This window comes from Microcaecilia unicolor, chromosome 1, assembly GCF_901765095.1.
Source record: "Microcaecilia unicolor chromosome 1, aMicUni1.1, whole genome shotgun sequence".
NCBI lineage: Eukaryota > Metazoa > Chordata > Amphibia > Gymnophiona > Siphonopidae > Microcaecilia > Microcaecilia unicolor.
In genome coordinates this window covers 128369976-128386667 of record NC_044031.1, presented here as the reverse complement: position 1 = coordinate 128386667, position 16692 = coordinate 128369976, and the positions used below count along the sequence as shown (strand labels likewise).

Here is a 16692-nt window from a genome sequence, read left to right as displayed (position 1 = left end):
AGATCAAGCCACAGCTTAGAGTAAACTGACTGCCTGTCTAACAGCAACTCAGGAATAGGGGGGGGGGGGGGGGGGGGGGGGGGGGGGGGACCCAGCAAACTCTGCCTGAACCTAAGTAAAACAGATTTCTTATATCAAAATACCATTTGGTTAGTATGAACTCACCTAAAATCATAGGTCAGGAATCTTGGGATATTGCTACACTCATCATTTGCTTTGAAAGAGCAAATTCAATAAACTTTAAAACTGCTTCTGTAGTTTGTAGCAACTATAAAATCTCTCTCCATGTATCGAGAAGAGTCTAATCACAGTAGTCCATAGCATGATATCATCACACCTAGACTGCTGTAACACCCTATAGTTGCTCAAACAAAAATGAATTTGCATGAGTTACAACTAAGAATGCTACAGCATGACTGATAGAGGGTTGCAAGCAGCATGACTACTTCACACTTCCTGCAAAAACTGCACTGGCTACCAGTACCCTACAGGGGAACATTTATATCTCTACCTTTGACTTTCAAGGCCTTCAGACAGGGCCAGAGTAGCTAAGGAATAGTTAGCACTCTACATACCTTTGAATACGGGGATGGAGAGGAGAGGGGAGCAGAGAAGAGGGGGATATGCTGCTTATGAATGGGAGGGAACGGAAAGAGGAACATGTTCATGGATGTTTACTGTTATAGGAAATACACATCTTTTCATTTTATATTTAGCAGAGTATGGAAGAAAATGCATTTCTGTCACTCGTTCGTTAAAACTTATGCCCTGTCATGGACAAGTCATTTTCTAATCACATTTTCCATTAAAGACTACCACAAACAGATGGGCCCAACTAAAGTTTGGAAGGAATTGAGACATGAAAAACCGACCCCCCCACCACCACTTTGGAACTTCCCGCCGCTGCAACCACAAACCCACCCCCCCGCCACCAGTACTTTGGACCGCCGCCGCAAGCCCCCCCACCCGCCCCCTGCCCCGCCGCCGCATCAGGTACCTTGTTTGCTGGTGGGGGTCCCCAATCCCCACCAGCCGAAGAGTCTTCTTCAGCGCCGGTCGACTCCGGCGCCTTCGTTGTGGGATCATCTGTTTCTGATGCCTTACGTCCTGCACGGGGCTACATGCATGGTGCACGACGTAAGGCGTCAGAAACAGATGATCCCACAACGAAGGTGCCAGAGTTGACCGGCGCTGAAGAAAACTCTTTGTCTGGCGGGGATTGGGGACCCCTGCCAGCAAACAAGGTACCTGATGCAGCAGCAGCAGGGCAGGGGGCGGACAGCGATGGTGGGGGGGGGGGTCAAATGTAGAGGGGGCCAGGGCGTAATCTGTGGGGGCCCATGCTCCCGTGGCCCCACCTAGCTACGCCCCTGCAACAATCAGTTCTGTTCGACAACAGCACATCACATTACCTTAGGTACTGAACTGTGGGGTGCTACAGGGATCCACACTGTCTCCCATTTTATTTAATATCTACCTCAATCCTCTGGCTGAGCTGCTTTGGTTGATGGACACAAAATTCTATATCTATGCAGATTATGTTCAGCTACTCATGTTCACTGAACCAGATCTACCCACAGCTTTGAATAACTGACTGCCTGTCTAACTGCAAGTCAGGAATGAATAATAAACTCTGCCTGAACCCAAGTAAAACAAAGATTCTTTGGGTAGCTAACACAAATTGACAAATACCTGACTTCAAAATATCTTTTGGGAAGTATGAACTCCCCGTAAAATCAGAGGACAGGAAATCTTGGGATACCGCTGGACTCATTCACTCTGATCCTGCAAATTCAAACAACCTTAATTTTAAAAACTGCCTATCACCTGCGGCAGCTCCTCCATATATTGAAAAGACAAGTCTGACCACAGTGGTCAATGCCATGATAACGTCACAACTAGTCTGTTGTAATGCCCTGTATACTGGTCAAACAAAAAAGAGTTTACATCAGCTCCAACTAATTCAGAATGCTGCAGCCCGACTGATTTTTAAACTCTGTGTTTGATTTTAAGGTCTTAAGACAAAATGGACCAGAGTACTTAAAGAGTAAGTTAGCCTTCTACATACCTTTGAGACCTCTAAGGTCCTCTCAAGGAGTATCACTATCTGAACCCCCATCATAAGAAATTGTACGATGTGATGCCTGCCAGCGAGCCTTCTCAGGAGTAGACCGCCCCCCTCCCCCACACACACTCTGGAACTTACTCCCAAGACAAGCTACATCTAACTCAAGACTACCTCTACTTCAGGAAGCTGACTCTATACTACCCATCTTGTCCCCGGGATCTATATATCTGTACTTGGACCCTCAGCTACATAGAAAAGCATTAGCATAATTTCTCTGTTATTCAAATGTTCTATTGAGTTATTAGGTGTTTCATCGGTATTATATGCTGGCATTGTATTATATATATATGCTATTTGAATATTCTTCCATGCTACTATGGTATTGTTTATGTTGTACTGACATGATATTTCCAAGTTTACCTCATTTATTGTATTTATGTTTTTATTTGATCATTTTTCTATGGTTATACTATTAATAAAATTGTACGTTTTGTTAAACTGGACCTGCAGTACATTGCCTTGGGTGAATCTGTTCATAAAGGCGGTTAATAAATCCCAATAAATAAATAAATAAAGATATTCTAATAATTTTTACATTGCAAGTTCAGAGCAATTGGCACAATTGTGTGATGTCTGTAATATATGTAATGCATACAAAACCTGCTATTTATGCTCAAACTGCAAACAGCACAAATCAGAAAAGGATAGAAATTTGACTTCCAACAACATATATCTCTGTGTACCACATCAGACCAGACATCTGTCTAATAGGATCCCAGTTGCAAATGAAAACAGATGAAAACCAGCTGCACTGGGCTGCAAACTGCAATGTTATAGCACTTTTCATACCCTAAAGACAGAAAGTGCTGCCAACTTTTTTTTAATGCTGTTTCACGTAATTTCCATTTTGCTTAATCAAGTGTGCCACATCCTTTATTATGATAGCATTTTTATACCACATTCTCAGTTCTGGATCAGAGAAGAAAATGTATCCAGACACTTTTCTGAGTAGAATGCAATAGACTAATGGAACAACGCTTACAGGAGATTAATCAAAATCGTTGCCTAGCTTATACTCAGCACATGTAAATTAAAAAGTGTGACGCTTGAACAAGTTGTTGTAATGACATCTAGGGGCTCATTTTCAAAACAGAAACAATTCCAAAAAACGGCGTAAGAGGCAGATATACATATTTCTCACAGAAAAACGTCTAAAGCACATTTAAAAAAAATGTCCAAGTCCATGAGTCGCCAAAAAGAAGACGCTTCCCAGAGGGGGCATTTCGTGTGTGTGACATGGGCGGTTTTACGTAATGAAAGTTTTTTTGCCAATAACCAACAGCAAAATGCCTTCATGGGAGCAGAAAGAAAAATGACCGAAATTAGACCTGCTTTAAAAGGGTCTAGGGAAAGGCTAATCCTGTCTTTAGACCCATGTGTGACCTTGCCGAGTTGAAGAACGGAGAGGTGGAAGTGGTCATTTGTGAGAAATAGTGGAGAATTGCTGAGTGCTTTGTTACCTTTGTGTGTTTTCCCCAGTCTGAACCTTTTGATCCTCTTATTTTCTGCCTTGCCTCCTCTGTGTCTCACCTCCTCAACTCCTTGACCACACCTGCTAGCTCCCCCCCCCCCCCCAGTTACACTCAACCCTTCCTCTGTATCTCACCCACTTCCCTCACCAAATCCTCACTGTTCCCAACCCCCACCACCTCCCATTATACCACCCTATCTGCTTGTCCTCTGTCTCTTATTGTTCCTCTGTTTGCCCAATCCCAGTTTGTCACTGTGTTCTGTGCTGCAGCTGTGTATGTGACGACTATTTACTGGTGGCGGAAGAGTGAGTGCTTAGTGCTGCAGCTGCATGGACAGTTTTTTGGTGGTGGGACATTGAGTGTTTTGGGCAGCTGGTGGTGTGGTGGTTGCTGGGTATCAAGAGGTGCAGTAGGTGGAGGTGTGCACAGTGGTGCTTCTGGGGTCAGCGGGTTACACCTGTGGTGATGGGATACCTGCATGTCAATTATGGATGGACGTGCTGAATGCTTTAGGGGCTCATGCCTTGCTGGAGGTGGATGAGAGTTTGGAGGGGAGGCCCAGGAGGCGATATCCTTATCAGAGAGTCTTCAGGCCCCACATCCGTTTCCTGGACCTCACCAACCAAGAATACCTTACTAGGTTCCGTTTTGACAGTTCTCACACAGTTCCTCTATAACCAGCTACAACCCCTCTCCTCCAGTCCATAACACACATGAATAACCCTGTGCCATTCCACCTGAAGGTCACTGTCTCCCTTGCCTTTCTGATCACTGACATTTTCTAGTCAGTGCTAGCAGTCAATGTAGACCTCACTCAGCCCACCATCTCCAAATGTCTTGCCCAGTTCTTCAACCACACTTCACACTATATTACCTTCCCCACTACCACTCAGGCACTCCAGAATAGCATGGATCAGTTCTACGCTATAGACTGCTTCCCCTTGGACATAGGCATCATCGAGTGCAAACAGTCACACTCAGACCCCCCAAAGGCACACGAGGCCATCTACAGGAACAGAAATCATATCACTCAATTGAACATAAAGGTCATGTGTGATGCCCAGAGGGAGACTGTGGATGTGTGTGCCCGCTAACCAGGCTCCACCCAATATGCCTACATCCTCCAGCACTCGGGAATCTACTGCGAGTTTGACCGAGGAGAGATCATCAGGCAGCTGGCTCCTAGGTAAGAAGTACAGGGATTCCTATACCCCTCACCCCCTCCTAAACTGAACCACATTCCCTCCCTCTAGATGCCCCCAGGACCCACAACCATTAACCCACCTCCACAAGGTCACCATACCAGCAAATACACACCCATGTCTGTGATTCTGCTTCACCTCACAGGTGACAGAGGTCACCACCCATAAAACCTGGCTCATGAATCTCATAGTCCACCCTAAAATGATGCAGAGGAGGAGTACAACAAGAAGTATAAAAGCACCAATACCATCAAAGAATGGGCCTTTGGCCAGCTCAAGAACAGTTTCAGATGTCTGGACTATTCCCGAGGGGAGATCCTCTACAGCCATGTAAAGGTTGCGAAACTTCTCATGGCCTGCTGCATGCTGCACAACTTGGCTTGCGGTTTGGAGCGCTCCCATTTAGCAGCACAAGTGTAATAGGTAGGGGGGGTGGGCCTGGGTCCACCTGCCTGAAGTCCACTGCACACACTAACAACTGCTCCAGGGACCTGCATACTGCTGTGATGGAGCTGGGTATGACATTTGAGGCTGGCATACAGGCTGGGAAAAAAAGTTTTTAAAGTTCTTTTTTTTGGTGGGAGGGGGTTAGTGACCACTGGGGAAGTCACAGGAGGTCATCCCTGATTCCCTCCAGTGGTCATCTGGGTACTTTTTGGGGACTTGTTTGTGAAAAAAAGGGTCCAAAAAAGTGACCCAAATTCTTGCTTCTGGCGCCCTTCTTTTTTCCATTATCGGCCAAGCGCGCCCATCTCTCCTTGGCCGATAAACACACCCCAGTCCCACCTTCACCACGCCTCCGACACGCCCCCATCAACTCTGTCCGTTCCTGCAACAAACTGCAGTTGAGGGCACCCAAAATTGGCTTTCGATTATACCGATTTGGGCGCCCATGAGAGAAAGGCGCCCATCTCCCGATTTGGGTCAAAATATGGGCGTCTTTCTCTTTCGAAAATAAGCTGGATAGTGTCCATTACTAGCTTTGGTTTTGCTATGTTGAGGAGTGTAAGTGTTTATGTTGGGTCAGTGGGGTATGCCTTTTTGAACAGGTTGGTTTTTAGTGCTTTCCTGAAGTTTAGGTGGTCGTAGGTTGTTTTTTTTAAAAATTCTTTATTTATAATTTTCTAATTTTCTAATCACATAACATGACTGCAAAAGCAAGGTGGTCGTAGGTTGTTTTCATGATTTTTGGCAATGCATTCCATAGTTGTATGCTTATATAGGAGAAGGTGGATGCATAGGTTGCTTTGTATTTAAGTCCTTTGCAGTTTGGATAGTGAAGGTTTAGGTACGTTTGAGATGATCTGGTTAAGTTTCTGAGTGGCAGGTCTATGAGGTCTGTCATGTATGCTGGGGCTTGGCCGTAGATAATTTTGTGGACCAGAGTGCAGATTTTGAAGGTAATGCATTCTTTGATTGGAAGCCAGTGCAGTTTTTCTCGGAAGGGTTTGGCACTATCGAATCGCGATTTACCAAATATCAGTCTGGCTGCTGTGTTTTGAGCAGGTACAAATATCATAATTTGAAGCTGATGCTTGGGTTGGCGAGCAGGAGTCAGATTCTTACCCTTCCCAAGATTGAATGGGTCTCATTGTGGTAAGTACTGCTTGCTTTCCCCAGGGAAGGGGTACTCAGGCACTGTGTTGAAATGTCCATTGAGAAAGATGGCAAGAGTCCCAATGGTGAACAGCAAGAGGGCAGCCCAGAAACAGATCTTATCGATGACCTTCCCAATCAGTTTCCAGTTCAGCATCCACACTGTTCTGTTCTTTAGTGCTTTCAGCAATGAAGTTGCAAGCATCCACGCATTCCTTGATGGCTGGTGCACATAGTGCCAGGTTCTTATAAAGGGTGGTGGTGATCTCCATATCGGTGCCATCCACATACTTATCTAAGAAAGCACTGTTCAGCCCGTGTCTGCTTCTTGGTTTCTTCAGGATATATTCCTCAGCTTTCAGCATGATTTCAAAAGAGCTCCGTCTCCTTGGCTGTGAAATATCCTAGGGGTCATCAGAGGGCTGCAGATTCATTCCCAAGTACCCAGGGAGGACTTCAAGAAACATATGTTTGATCTTTCGTGACATGCTGTGGGAGGTTGGTGTCCTCAGGGAGACATTCAGGACCACAACACAGTTCAGGACAACCAGGGTGGACATTGTCATGACAAAGATTAGATACTTGCCAATGAGTGGCACACTAAAGGAGGTTTCAGGTACTTTCTGTGCAATGAGGAAGAGAAAGACAGTCTGTCCCGGGAGCACAGAGATGGAGAGGGTGCATTTCTGACCCCCTGCTTGCGCCGGCAGGAAGAAGACTAGCACCAGCAGGGATGACATGAGGACGCAGGGCACAATGATGTTAATGATATAGAAGAGAGGTTTTCTCTGAATCATGGGGTTGAAGAGGATTTCCTGATACTCCAGGTCCCCTGGAGAGAACTTCTTATTGATGACCTTCTTGGCTGGCCGGTGCTTGATATAATTTCTAAGCTGCTAATATTGAAAAAACCTGATAAGGAAGCATGCCATATTCCTCCCACAGCTCTATAAGAAAGAAATTTCCCTTCCTCCCAGAAGTCATAAGTCCCTTAGCCTCCCAATGGTAAAATGTCCGATCAAGTTGCCCAGGAACAAAACCTGGAACATATCGGATTGCTGTTTGCAAAAAACAAGACCACTCTGGAAAGAATTTCCTCCTAATGTTATAACACCTCCTGAGGGGGCCCTTCACATTAACTGGCACCCTTTTAATATATCTCTGGAAATGAAAGCCAAGGCATTACCCACAGCAGAGTGAACCTACCCAAGACTGTTCCATTTGCACCCACACTTTAGAGGACTGAGAAAGCCATTCTGTCAAAATACGGAGGTGTGCTGCCTGGAAATAGAGGTAAAAATCAGGCACAGCCATTCCTCTCTGCTTTTTAGGATGATACAATACCCGAGCTCTAACTCTTGGGGGATGTTTGTGCCAAATGAGGTATTATATATATATATATATATATATATATATATATATATATATATATATATATATATATATATATAGCTGGCTCTAAAGCTCTAAAGTACTGGTTAATATAAGTTATATTTACCAGTAATTTAGATCCAGAACATAGGAGTCGGATAGGAACTGGAATCAGAGTTGGAGTCGGACAGTAACAAGTGTATTGACTCCACAGCCATGGTACTACTGGACGTGCTCAGGCATCTTAAGGTAACTTTGCAATCTGTGTTTGCTAACCATGTGCTCAGTAATTTTTTATACGTTTTTCCTCTGGAGTGGAAAGTGGGCTTCCTACATTATCACACACTAACTGGTTAGCTCTTGGATAATGCTGGAATCCTTACCATCAATAAAATAGGTGGTATTAAGTGCTGCCACAGTAATTTTAAAAAGTGGCTCCATGCTATTAGCAACATTAGTGCATGGCCATTAATGGAAAAAAAAACATTTTTATAGCTGAAGTAAAAATGGCCTATGATGTTACAACTTGCAGATAACCTGCTCTGTTGCTTGGTCGTATTGATTGTGGGAATAGCTGCGAGTGATATTTGGAGATTTGGCAAATGGTCTGGAAGATAAATTTTGTATAGGAAAGATTTTATTTTGCTATAATTTTGTTCTCTTGATTGTACTTTCATGTTGTTTCTACAGTTTTAAATGTTATTGTTGTTTTCCTTATGAAATGTAGACAGCTGCTTTGTGCTTTATAGAAGGGCAGCTGATCAGACGCAACATATAAATAGAACAAAGGTCGCTGGCCTCAACCCTGGCAACATTCCACTATTACTTCCCTTCTGTCTGTATTACTACAGTTATACAATCATCTGAAGACAACAATAACGAACACACAAGTGAATGCTTCTCTTAGAGTCTTTCCCAACCATATAATGGAAGGAAATCCATACTCAAGGGGCCCAATTGTTTAAACTGCACAATACAAAAATATTTCAAATCCATTTGCCCTTTGCTCAGCTGTTTTGATGTGTTTGCAGTTTGTCAAGTTGCTTTCTGACCTTATCAAAGGATCTGCGAGCTTTGTTCCATTGGGTTGGTCTCTAAACAGACACATAGGTAAATAAATGGCTTATTGATACAGATGATGTAACTGGCAAGTAGACTGCCTCACAGGCACAAAACAAGTGCAATGCCATTCCCTGCAAGCCATAGTAACATTTTGGTGAAGCATTTTTGCAAGATTTTATTAGATATTACTCCTCAGAGTGAAGGAGGAGTCCAATGACTAGAGCACTGAGCTGAGAACCAAGGGAACCAGGGTTCAAATCCCACAGAGGTTCCTTGTGATCCTGGGAAGGTCATTAACCTTCCATTGTCTCAGGTAGAAACTTAGGGGTCCTTTTGCTAAGCTGCAGTAAAAATAGGCCTTAGCGTGTCCTTATGTGGGTCTTTCCTGCAAACTAAGCCCATTTTTACATGGCTGTAAAAATCCTGATTTTCAAATTTTTGAATTAGTGGCCGTGCACTAATGCTGACATTAGTGCATGCTCACAAGTATAATTCCAGAGCACTAATGACCATTATTGCATGCCTCAGCGGTGTTACTCTCTACCATAAACATTTTAGGCAAAGTGAGATTTCCAACACCAACCTCTTCTTCGGCATCGCAGGATATCAAATTAGCATTTAACTAATCCTACATGTTTTGCAACTTTTCATACATTTCTTTACTTATCCTATAAAGGGGATGCTCCAAAATAGATTATGCTCCTAATTTATAGAATAAGGCCCTTGGCGGCCCTTTTACTAGGTCACGTAGGCACGCACGCGCACCCAACGCACGCCAATTCAGAACTACCACCCAGCTACCGCATGGCCTGGGCAGTAATTTCATTTTGTACAAGTGTCCATTACGATAATTGGCTAACCGGGTGATAATTGGTGGTGTACACATACTAACAATTACCACCTGGTCAATGTGTGAGACCTTACCGCTAAGTCAATGGGTGGCGATAAGGTCTCAGGCCTAAAGTGGGCGTGCACCAATTTTTATTTTGCCGCACGTCCATTTTCGGCCCCCCCAAAATTAGAGCATAATCTGGAGTATGTTCATAAATTAGGTGCATAAATTTAGGAGCATAACCTTTATAGAATAGGATCATTAATGCTTAAATAGTAAAAATACTCATCTGAGTAAAGTTTCCCTGCCGGATGGAGGACGAGTTTCACTGATGGACAGTGGACAAGCTCCGCTGAGGCATGCACTGATTAGGAATTATACTTGTGAGTTTCTTGTGATCCTGAGCACAAGATTATTGCCGAGTGAAGATAGTTGGATTAACTGCCATTAGTGCATGGCTATTTTGAAAAATTTCCACAGAAGCACTTACTGACACCTAATTTGTAGGAAGTAACGGCTCCTGCATTATCTGTGCACTAACCAGTTAGAGCGTGGTAATGTAGAAATGCTAACTGGTTAACATGGGGGAAAAAGCACTGTTTATTTCTAGGATAAGCAGCATAAAATACATCTTGCCAGGTACTTATAACCTGGATTGGCCACTGTTGAAAACAGGATGTTGAGGTTGATGGACCTTCAGCCTGTCCCAGTATGACAACACTTATGTACTTATGAACGACCACTCTTCACCCCTGACACACCCCCTCAAAAAATGTTTTCAAAAAATTGTTTAGCACACATTCTTAAATTACCGTGTGATGCTGTAGCACACCCCGTAGTATTCCAATGCAGTGGCATACCAAGGGGGGGGGGGGGGGCGTCTGCCCCCGGGTGCATGCCGCTGGGGGGTGACGCGGCGCGTGCCTGTGGACTCCGAGTTCGCTATGCTAACTTCGCTGGTTCGCTGCAGCTCCCTCCCTCTGCCCCGGAACAGGTTACTTCCTGTTCCGGGGCAGAGGGAGCTGCTGCAAACCAGCGAAGTTAGCTTAGCGAACTCGGAGCCCGCGGCAACCCCCCAGCGGCCTGCACCCAGGGGGGTGTCATTTCGCCAGGGGGGGGGAAGGTGTCATTTCGCAAGGGGGGGGGGCGCATCGGCGATCCGCCCCGGGTGTCATCGAGGGTAGGAACGCCACTGTTCCAATGTTTGTTGCATTAGGTGTGCATTAGCACCTAACACTGCGTAGTCAAAGGGCCCCTTAGATTGTAAGCCATTTGAGGTCAGGGAAATACAGTACCTGAAAGTAACCTCCCTTGAGCTACCAGTGAAAATGCTTGAAACATATGTTACTTGCCATAATAAGAAAATAACTTTTTACTGCTGTGGTTCTTTATTTTTAGGTTTTGTACTTGAGAATTGGTTGATGATTACCAAGTACAATGACATATGCTACACTGCTCTATGGCCATAAACTCAGATTCTGACTGTTTTCTGAAGCTCTGTACTATTTAAACTGGGATTATATTGATTAGCTTAGCTTAGTATCCACTCACCTTGTTTTTCCCTCCAATTTTCTGCCAATGTTATAACCACATTTTTTCTGAGCTATCCAGTAATTATGCCTGGCCTGTATTTTTTTTTTTGACAATTAAGAAATTACACTTAAGGAAACAAAGAATCTCCAAAATACAGGCTAAGGTACAAAAAAACCTAAGAAAACAAACAGGACTAGATTTTATACATGGCGCCAAATAAATCGGCAATGAAAAAATACTATTCTATAAACTGTAAATTTAGACACGGTTTACAAAATAGCTCTTATGCTTGGGAATCATGCCTATCTTTAGGTGTGGCCATTTGCACCAACTGAAATGTGGTGCAAATGTATATCCCCATTCTATAACAACAAGCATTAATTGTAGAAACACCCCGTTACGCCCATGAGTCTCCCATTTTTGCACCCCCTTTTTCAGATCATGCATGAAGATTAGGCACAGATCCCGCACCTAAATTTATGCATGTAAAGTTCAATCAACTTTAATTAGTGCCAATAATTGCTTGTTAAAAAGTCAATTATTGGTGCTAATTAGATCATTATTCAATTAAGCTGAATGTGTAATTTTTAGTGACTTTTACAGAATTAGGGGGATCATTCCCCCAAAACATCTTTCTCAGGACAATGCAAAGCATCCTTAAACAAAAGGCAAGATTCACTGGGGCATGGATAAATGACTAAACAACCAAAGAAAAACCTCAGTGTAGAAAGAAGAATTGTTCATCTCTTTTTCTTAAGCTGTTTTAGCATATTAGTAAGTTTATTTTCTCTCAGGATGTGGGCTACTTGAGTCGATATTATTATGTATAAAATAATGACTTTTTCTTCTTGCCCTTCGGATAATGTTATTTACTCTTGCTCCTATTCCCTTTGTTGTTATTGGGAAATGTATAATTTCTAAAAGCAAATTTTGTATGCAGTTTATAAGTCCTTCATGAGATAAGACCCATTAAAAATTATTAGGCAGAGCTGGTGAGCAACACCACTTACATGAGGGGATGAATAATAGGGAAGGGATCTCCTTCTTAGGATCTGCTGCCTACTTACAAGTGACCCAAACTGGCCACTGTAAGAGACAGAATGATGGGGATCAACAGATCAATGGTCTCAGCCATCACTGAACACTTTCATGGAGATTTTACAAAGGCTCTTCAAAGAACAAAACTTGATAGTATGCACAGAAATGAGACTTTTGAAAATTGGCCAACCAATATGTGTGTACAACACATACCCATGTAAAGGCATACACCCATTGAGGAGCCATTCTGGGGACAAGTTGGGGCAGAGAATATACTTGCATACAGACTTTTGGATTTCTAAAAGTATATATGCATTCTTCATGGAAAAAAGTATCACACAGATAATAGACTCAATTCTTACCACCACTCTTTGTGATCTTGAGCAAGTCACTTAGGGCTTCTTTTACAAAGGTGCGCTAGCGATTCCCATGCGGCCAATGAAAGGAAGCCCATAGGAATTGAATGGTCTTGCTCTCATTTGCCGCACCGAGAATCGGTAGCGTGGATTTGTAAAAGAGACCCTTAACCCTCCTGTGCCTTAGGTAAAACTTAGATTGTTAGCCCTCTGGGATTAGGGAAATATCTAACAGCTGAAGGTAAGTTATATTCAGGTACATTAATAAGAAAGATACAAAGTAAATATAAATCAAGAATCCAGTATCAGACTTTTTCCCTTTGAAAACTGAGGTAAAGTCTGCAAGTACAAAGTGACCGAGGACTTTATACATGAACACTTTGTAACTTGTCTTCCTAATGTTCTTAAGGTCACTAGGATCTCCTATTACACCTAATCCAGTATACTGGATCCCAACACATATATATTGAACACAGAATGTACTCTGTATTTTATTTAATACCTTAAGGAAGGAACAGTCTCCATATCTGTTATTTTCTTCAAGATTCACAATCTGCCTCCATCTTTCTTGGATGTGACCAGATATGTCTGGATACAATCATAAGGTTTAATCCAGTGAGAGAAGATCACCTTCAATGCCAAAGAGACCATGGCACCAACAAGAGCCCAACTGACCCCCAAAGGACTGTTCCCGAAGAATCACAAATTGATAAGAGATGGAGCCAGGGAGGGGAAAAATGGCTACCAGCTGAACTCAGGACCTGCTGGATTCCAGACAAATCTTCAACTAGTAGCTGAGGTTTAATAGCGATATAAAAATAAGCACTATTCTTTTTGAAAAGTTCAGTTCTAGAAAAGTAATCAATTTTTCAGAAAATGTATTGCTCTTAGGCTTTTAACCTAAGAACATTTTCATCTACTTCTTCTAAAAAAAAATTATTACTATTTATCAAAGCTGATTTCATGTGTGCAATGAGTCTGTTTGCTGTTCCAGAACTTCCACTTTTCTCAGCATTTTTAATAGACAGCCTTGTGGATCACTTTAGTTTTCAGTTCTGTGGCTGAGATTTTCATAGGTATAACACTAACAGAAAAGGCTTGTTCTGTCTGTAACATTGCTCTCCATACCAGTGACAGATTAACTTTGCTGGGAGTTTCAGGAATCTTCATAGACCAGTATGTTGACGTCCAGCTTTTCCTCAGTTACTGAGATATTTCCAGCAGCTAGGCTGCTCATTTTACTAGTCTTCCCTTTCCCTGTGTCTGACTGCAGTCTCAATGTCAAAGCTCAATTATCATCTCCACACAAAGCAGACCACCAGTAGGTCTGAGAAATTCTTTCTGCATGCTCTGATCTAAGGTTGCCCTGACAAGAGGACAAAGGGTGGCTGTGATATGAGAATGTAGGGAGAGAAGCTGCCACCGAGTCAGCTGATCCTATGGGTTCCTATTACTGGCAAATTTCTTCTGTTGTTTCAATTACATTGTACATATACCACCTGACCAGCATGAAGAAAATATTTTTCAGGCCTACTGGCATCTACTCTATACAGTCTTTTGGTGAAAAGATTCATACCCTGCAGGTGCTTTATCACAAAAGCCAAATGAAAAATGAATAACGCCAAAAGCACCTCAGATGTGAGAAACCAATGGAAAAGCAGTTCTTCTCCATTAAACAAATGCTAAAGAGGATGGTGCAAAGAGCATATGCAATTCATCCACTGAGCATCATTTTGCTTCCTTTTCCACACATTTTTATTTCAACAGATATTTCTTCAGCAGTGCATTATCATGAAACATTACTATAGTCCACATGCTGTCAAATGTGTTAATTTTAGACTTTAATTTCAACCACATGATACTAGTCCATCATATAAGGTAGTTTACATTACGAAATCTAGTACAGTTAGACAAAAAGGAAGAACTCACCAGAAATATACGCTCCAGCTGATCTTGAATATCTTTCATTCCAGGAAAGGCAGCAACTCCCTGAATCATTTCTACAAAAATGCATCCCACGCCCCTGTCAAGAAAAAAAAAATATAACAACATTAGATTAATTAGCTTGATTAACAGTCCTTGAGGGCCGTAACCTCGAGGGCCACAACCCTGTTGGATTTTCAAGATTTCCACAATGAATATGCATGAGATCTATTTGCATACAATGGAAGCAGTACATGAAAATCAATCTCATGCATATTCATTGTGGAAATTGTAAAAACGCAACTGGGTTGTGGACCTCAAGGACTATGGTTGCCCACCCCTGTAAATAACACAAAGAAAGTGTGCACTGATTTACCTAAGAACATGGGGGCCCTTTTACTAAGCCACGTAAGCGCCTATGCGTGCCCAACATGCAGAAAGTCCGAGTTACCACCTATCACGTGGCATGTGTGGTAATTTCACTTTTTATGCACGCCCTCTATGCACATCGGAAAATATATATTTATATTTTTTTTAAGAAATTTACAGATTAATACAAGAACACATCTTGATACAGAAAAGCTAATTATTGCTATTCCAAAAATCACAATTAAGAAGAAATATGATCTTTTTAAAGATCTTTAGTCCACAATAAAGGAGACATCACAATATCTGTGGATATATAAAGATTAACTCTTCCATAAAGAAATATGGAAGGAGGAGATTCCAGGATTACTTATTATTAAATTACGGAGTCGATGCAATTACTACTCTTGGTTGTTTTGAAGGGGTCACAGCTATTTTAGAATCCAAAAAGACACTTAATTGTTTAGGATCAAAAATGCATATTTAATTTAATTTAGTTTCAGTACACATTTATAGGGGTAATTCAATCAGAAAAGACCGCCCAGTTGTATTACTCTTGGGCGTAATTTAAGAAACTCTTGACGCCTCTTTTGGGTAGCTTTTGAAACATCTGGAAACATTCTAACTTTACAATTCAGAAAGAGCTGATCTAAAAAATTCTTTCAGTACCCAATCTCTATCTGGTTGTAATACAAATGTCACTATAAGTGTTGCTGGTGTTACACCCAAATTATCATCTTCTAGTATCTGTGTTAAATTTAAGTTCAGTCCCTTCAACTAACTGATCAGTTTCCTTTTTTGTATAGGGTAACAGATAATAAATTTTTGAGATTGGGGGATAAGCTTGTTCTGGTATCTTCAAAGTTTCAAACAAATATTTTTTAAAAGTTATGAGAGGAATAATTGAGACCTGTTTAAGAAAATTTATTAGTCTTAATGTTTTAGAGCTTTGATGGTTTTCCCAAGTTTTATTTTCTAGTATTGATAATTGTTCTGATGAAGTTTGAGATTGCTGAATTAAAGACAAATGTTTTTGTGAGAAGGAGGTTTCTAAACCAATAAGGGCCTCTCAAATAGCGTCAGTGTCTGTTTTTTTTGGTAGGAAAGACTTACTTAGTGAGCCAAAATCAGCCAAAGTTTCCTTTGAGGGCTGTGTCTCCTTCTTCAAGTTGTTTTCCTTGAGAGCCTTCTCTTCCCGTTGAACTGCAACTTTCTGTGCGGCGATATTCGGCGGTACACTCCCTGAGCTGGATCCCATGCCCGGAAGCTCTAGTACCTTTTGGGAGCTAAGGGTTTCCTGGCTCCTTCTCGGTGTGTCCGCCGGCATGGGAGGTGCTGTCCGTATTTCGGGACTCAGCGAAGTCTCAACTTCTGGCTCGGAACGCGGCAGACCTCTCCCCGTACTTTCCAGGAACGAAGACGAGGATCCCGACAATATGCCTGGAGAAAAGAAGCGGTCCAGAGAACCCGACATTGGCGTGACTGGCGCTGCGGGACTAGCGCGCTGTCTGCCCCTCCTCTTAATCATGGAAGAGAGGAAAATTCAGCGTTCCAAGGGAACTAAGGTAGGTAGGTTAGGAGCATCTTCTCACTGCTCCCTTCAAGCCACCATCTTGCCTCCCGGAAAATATTTTTATTTTCTGGCATGCTGGCGGTAATCGGCATTTTACGCATCTAGACTATTACCCCACCCCCGGTTACCGCGTAAGACCTTACTCTAGGTCAATGGTTGGCGGTAAGGTGTCAGACCCAAAATGGATGCGCAGCAATTTTCATTTTGCCACATGTCCACTTTCAGCAAAAAAAGTTTTTT

The 16692-nt window shown here is 42.5% G+C and overlaps 1 protein-coding gene across 5 annotated transcripts in view; it reads right to left on the bottom strand.

Annotated features, from left to right (window-relative positions):
• CDK14 (cyclin dependent kinase 14) overlaps window positions 1-16692 on the bottom strand; it is an 857524-nt gene that overhangs the window by 311841 nt on the left and 528991 nt on the right. For all 5 annotated transcript variants that reach the window (XM_030200090.1, XM_030200096.1, XM_030200123.1 and 2 more), the window contains one exon: window positions 14520-14613. In XM_030200090.1, the coding sequence (XP_030055950.1) occupies window positions 14520-14613 (94 nt within the window). The remainder of the gene's footprint in view (window positions 1-14519; window positions 14614-16692) is intronic.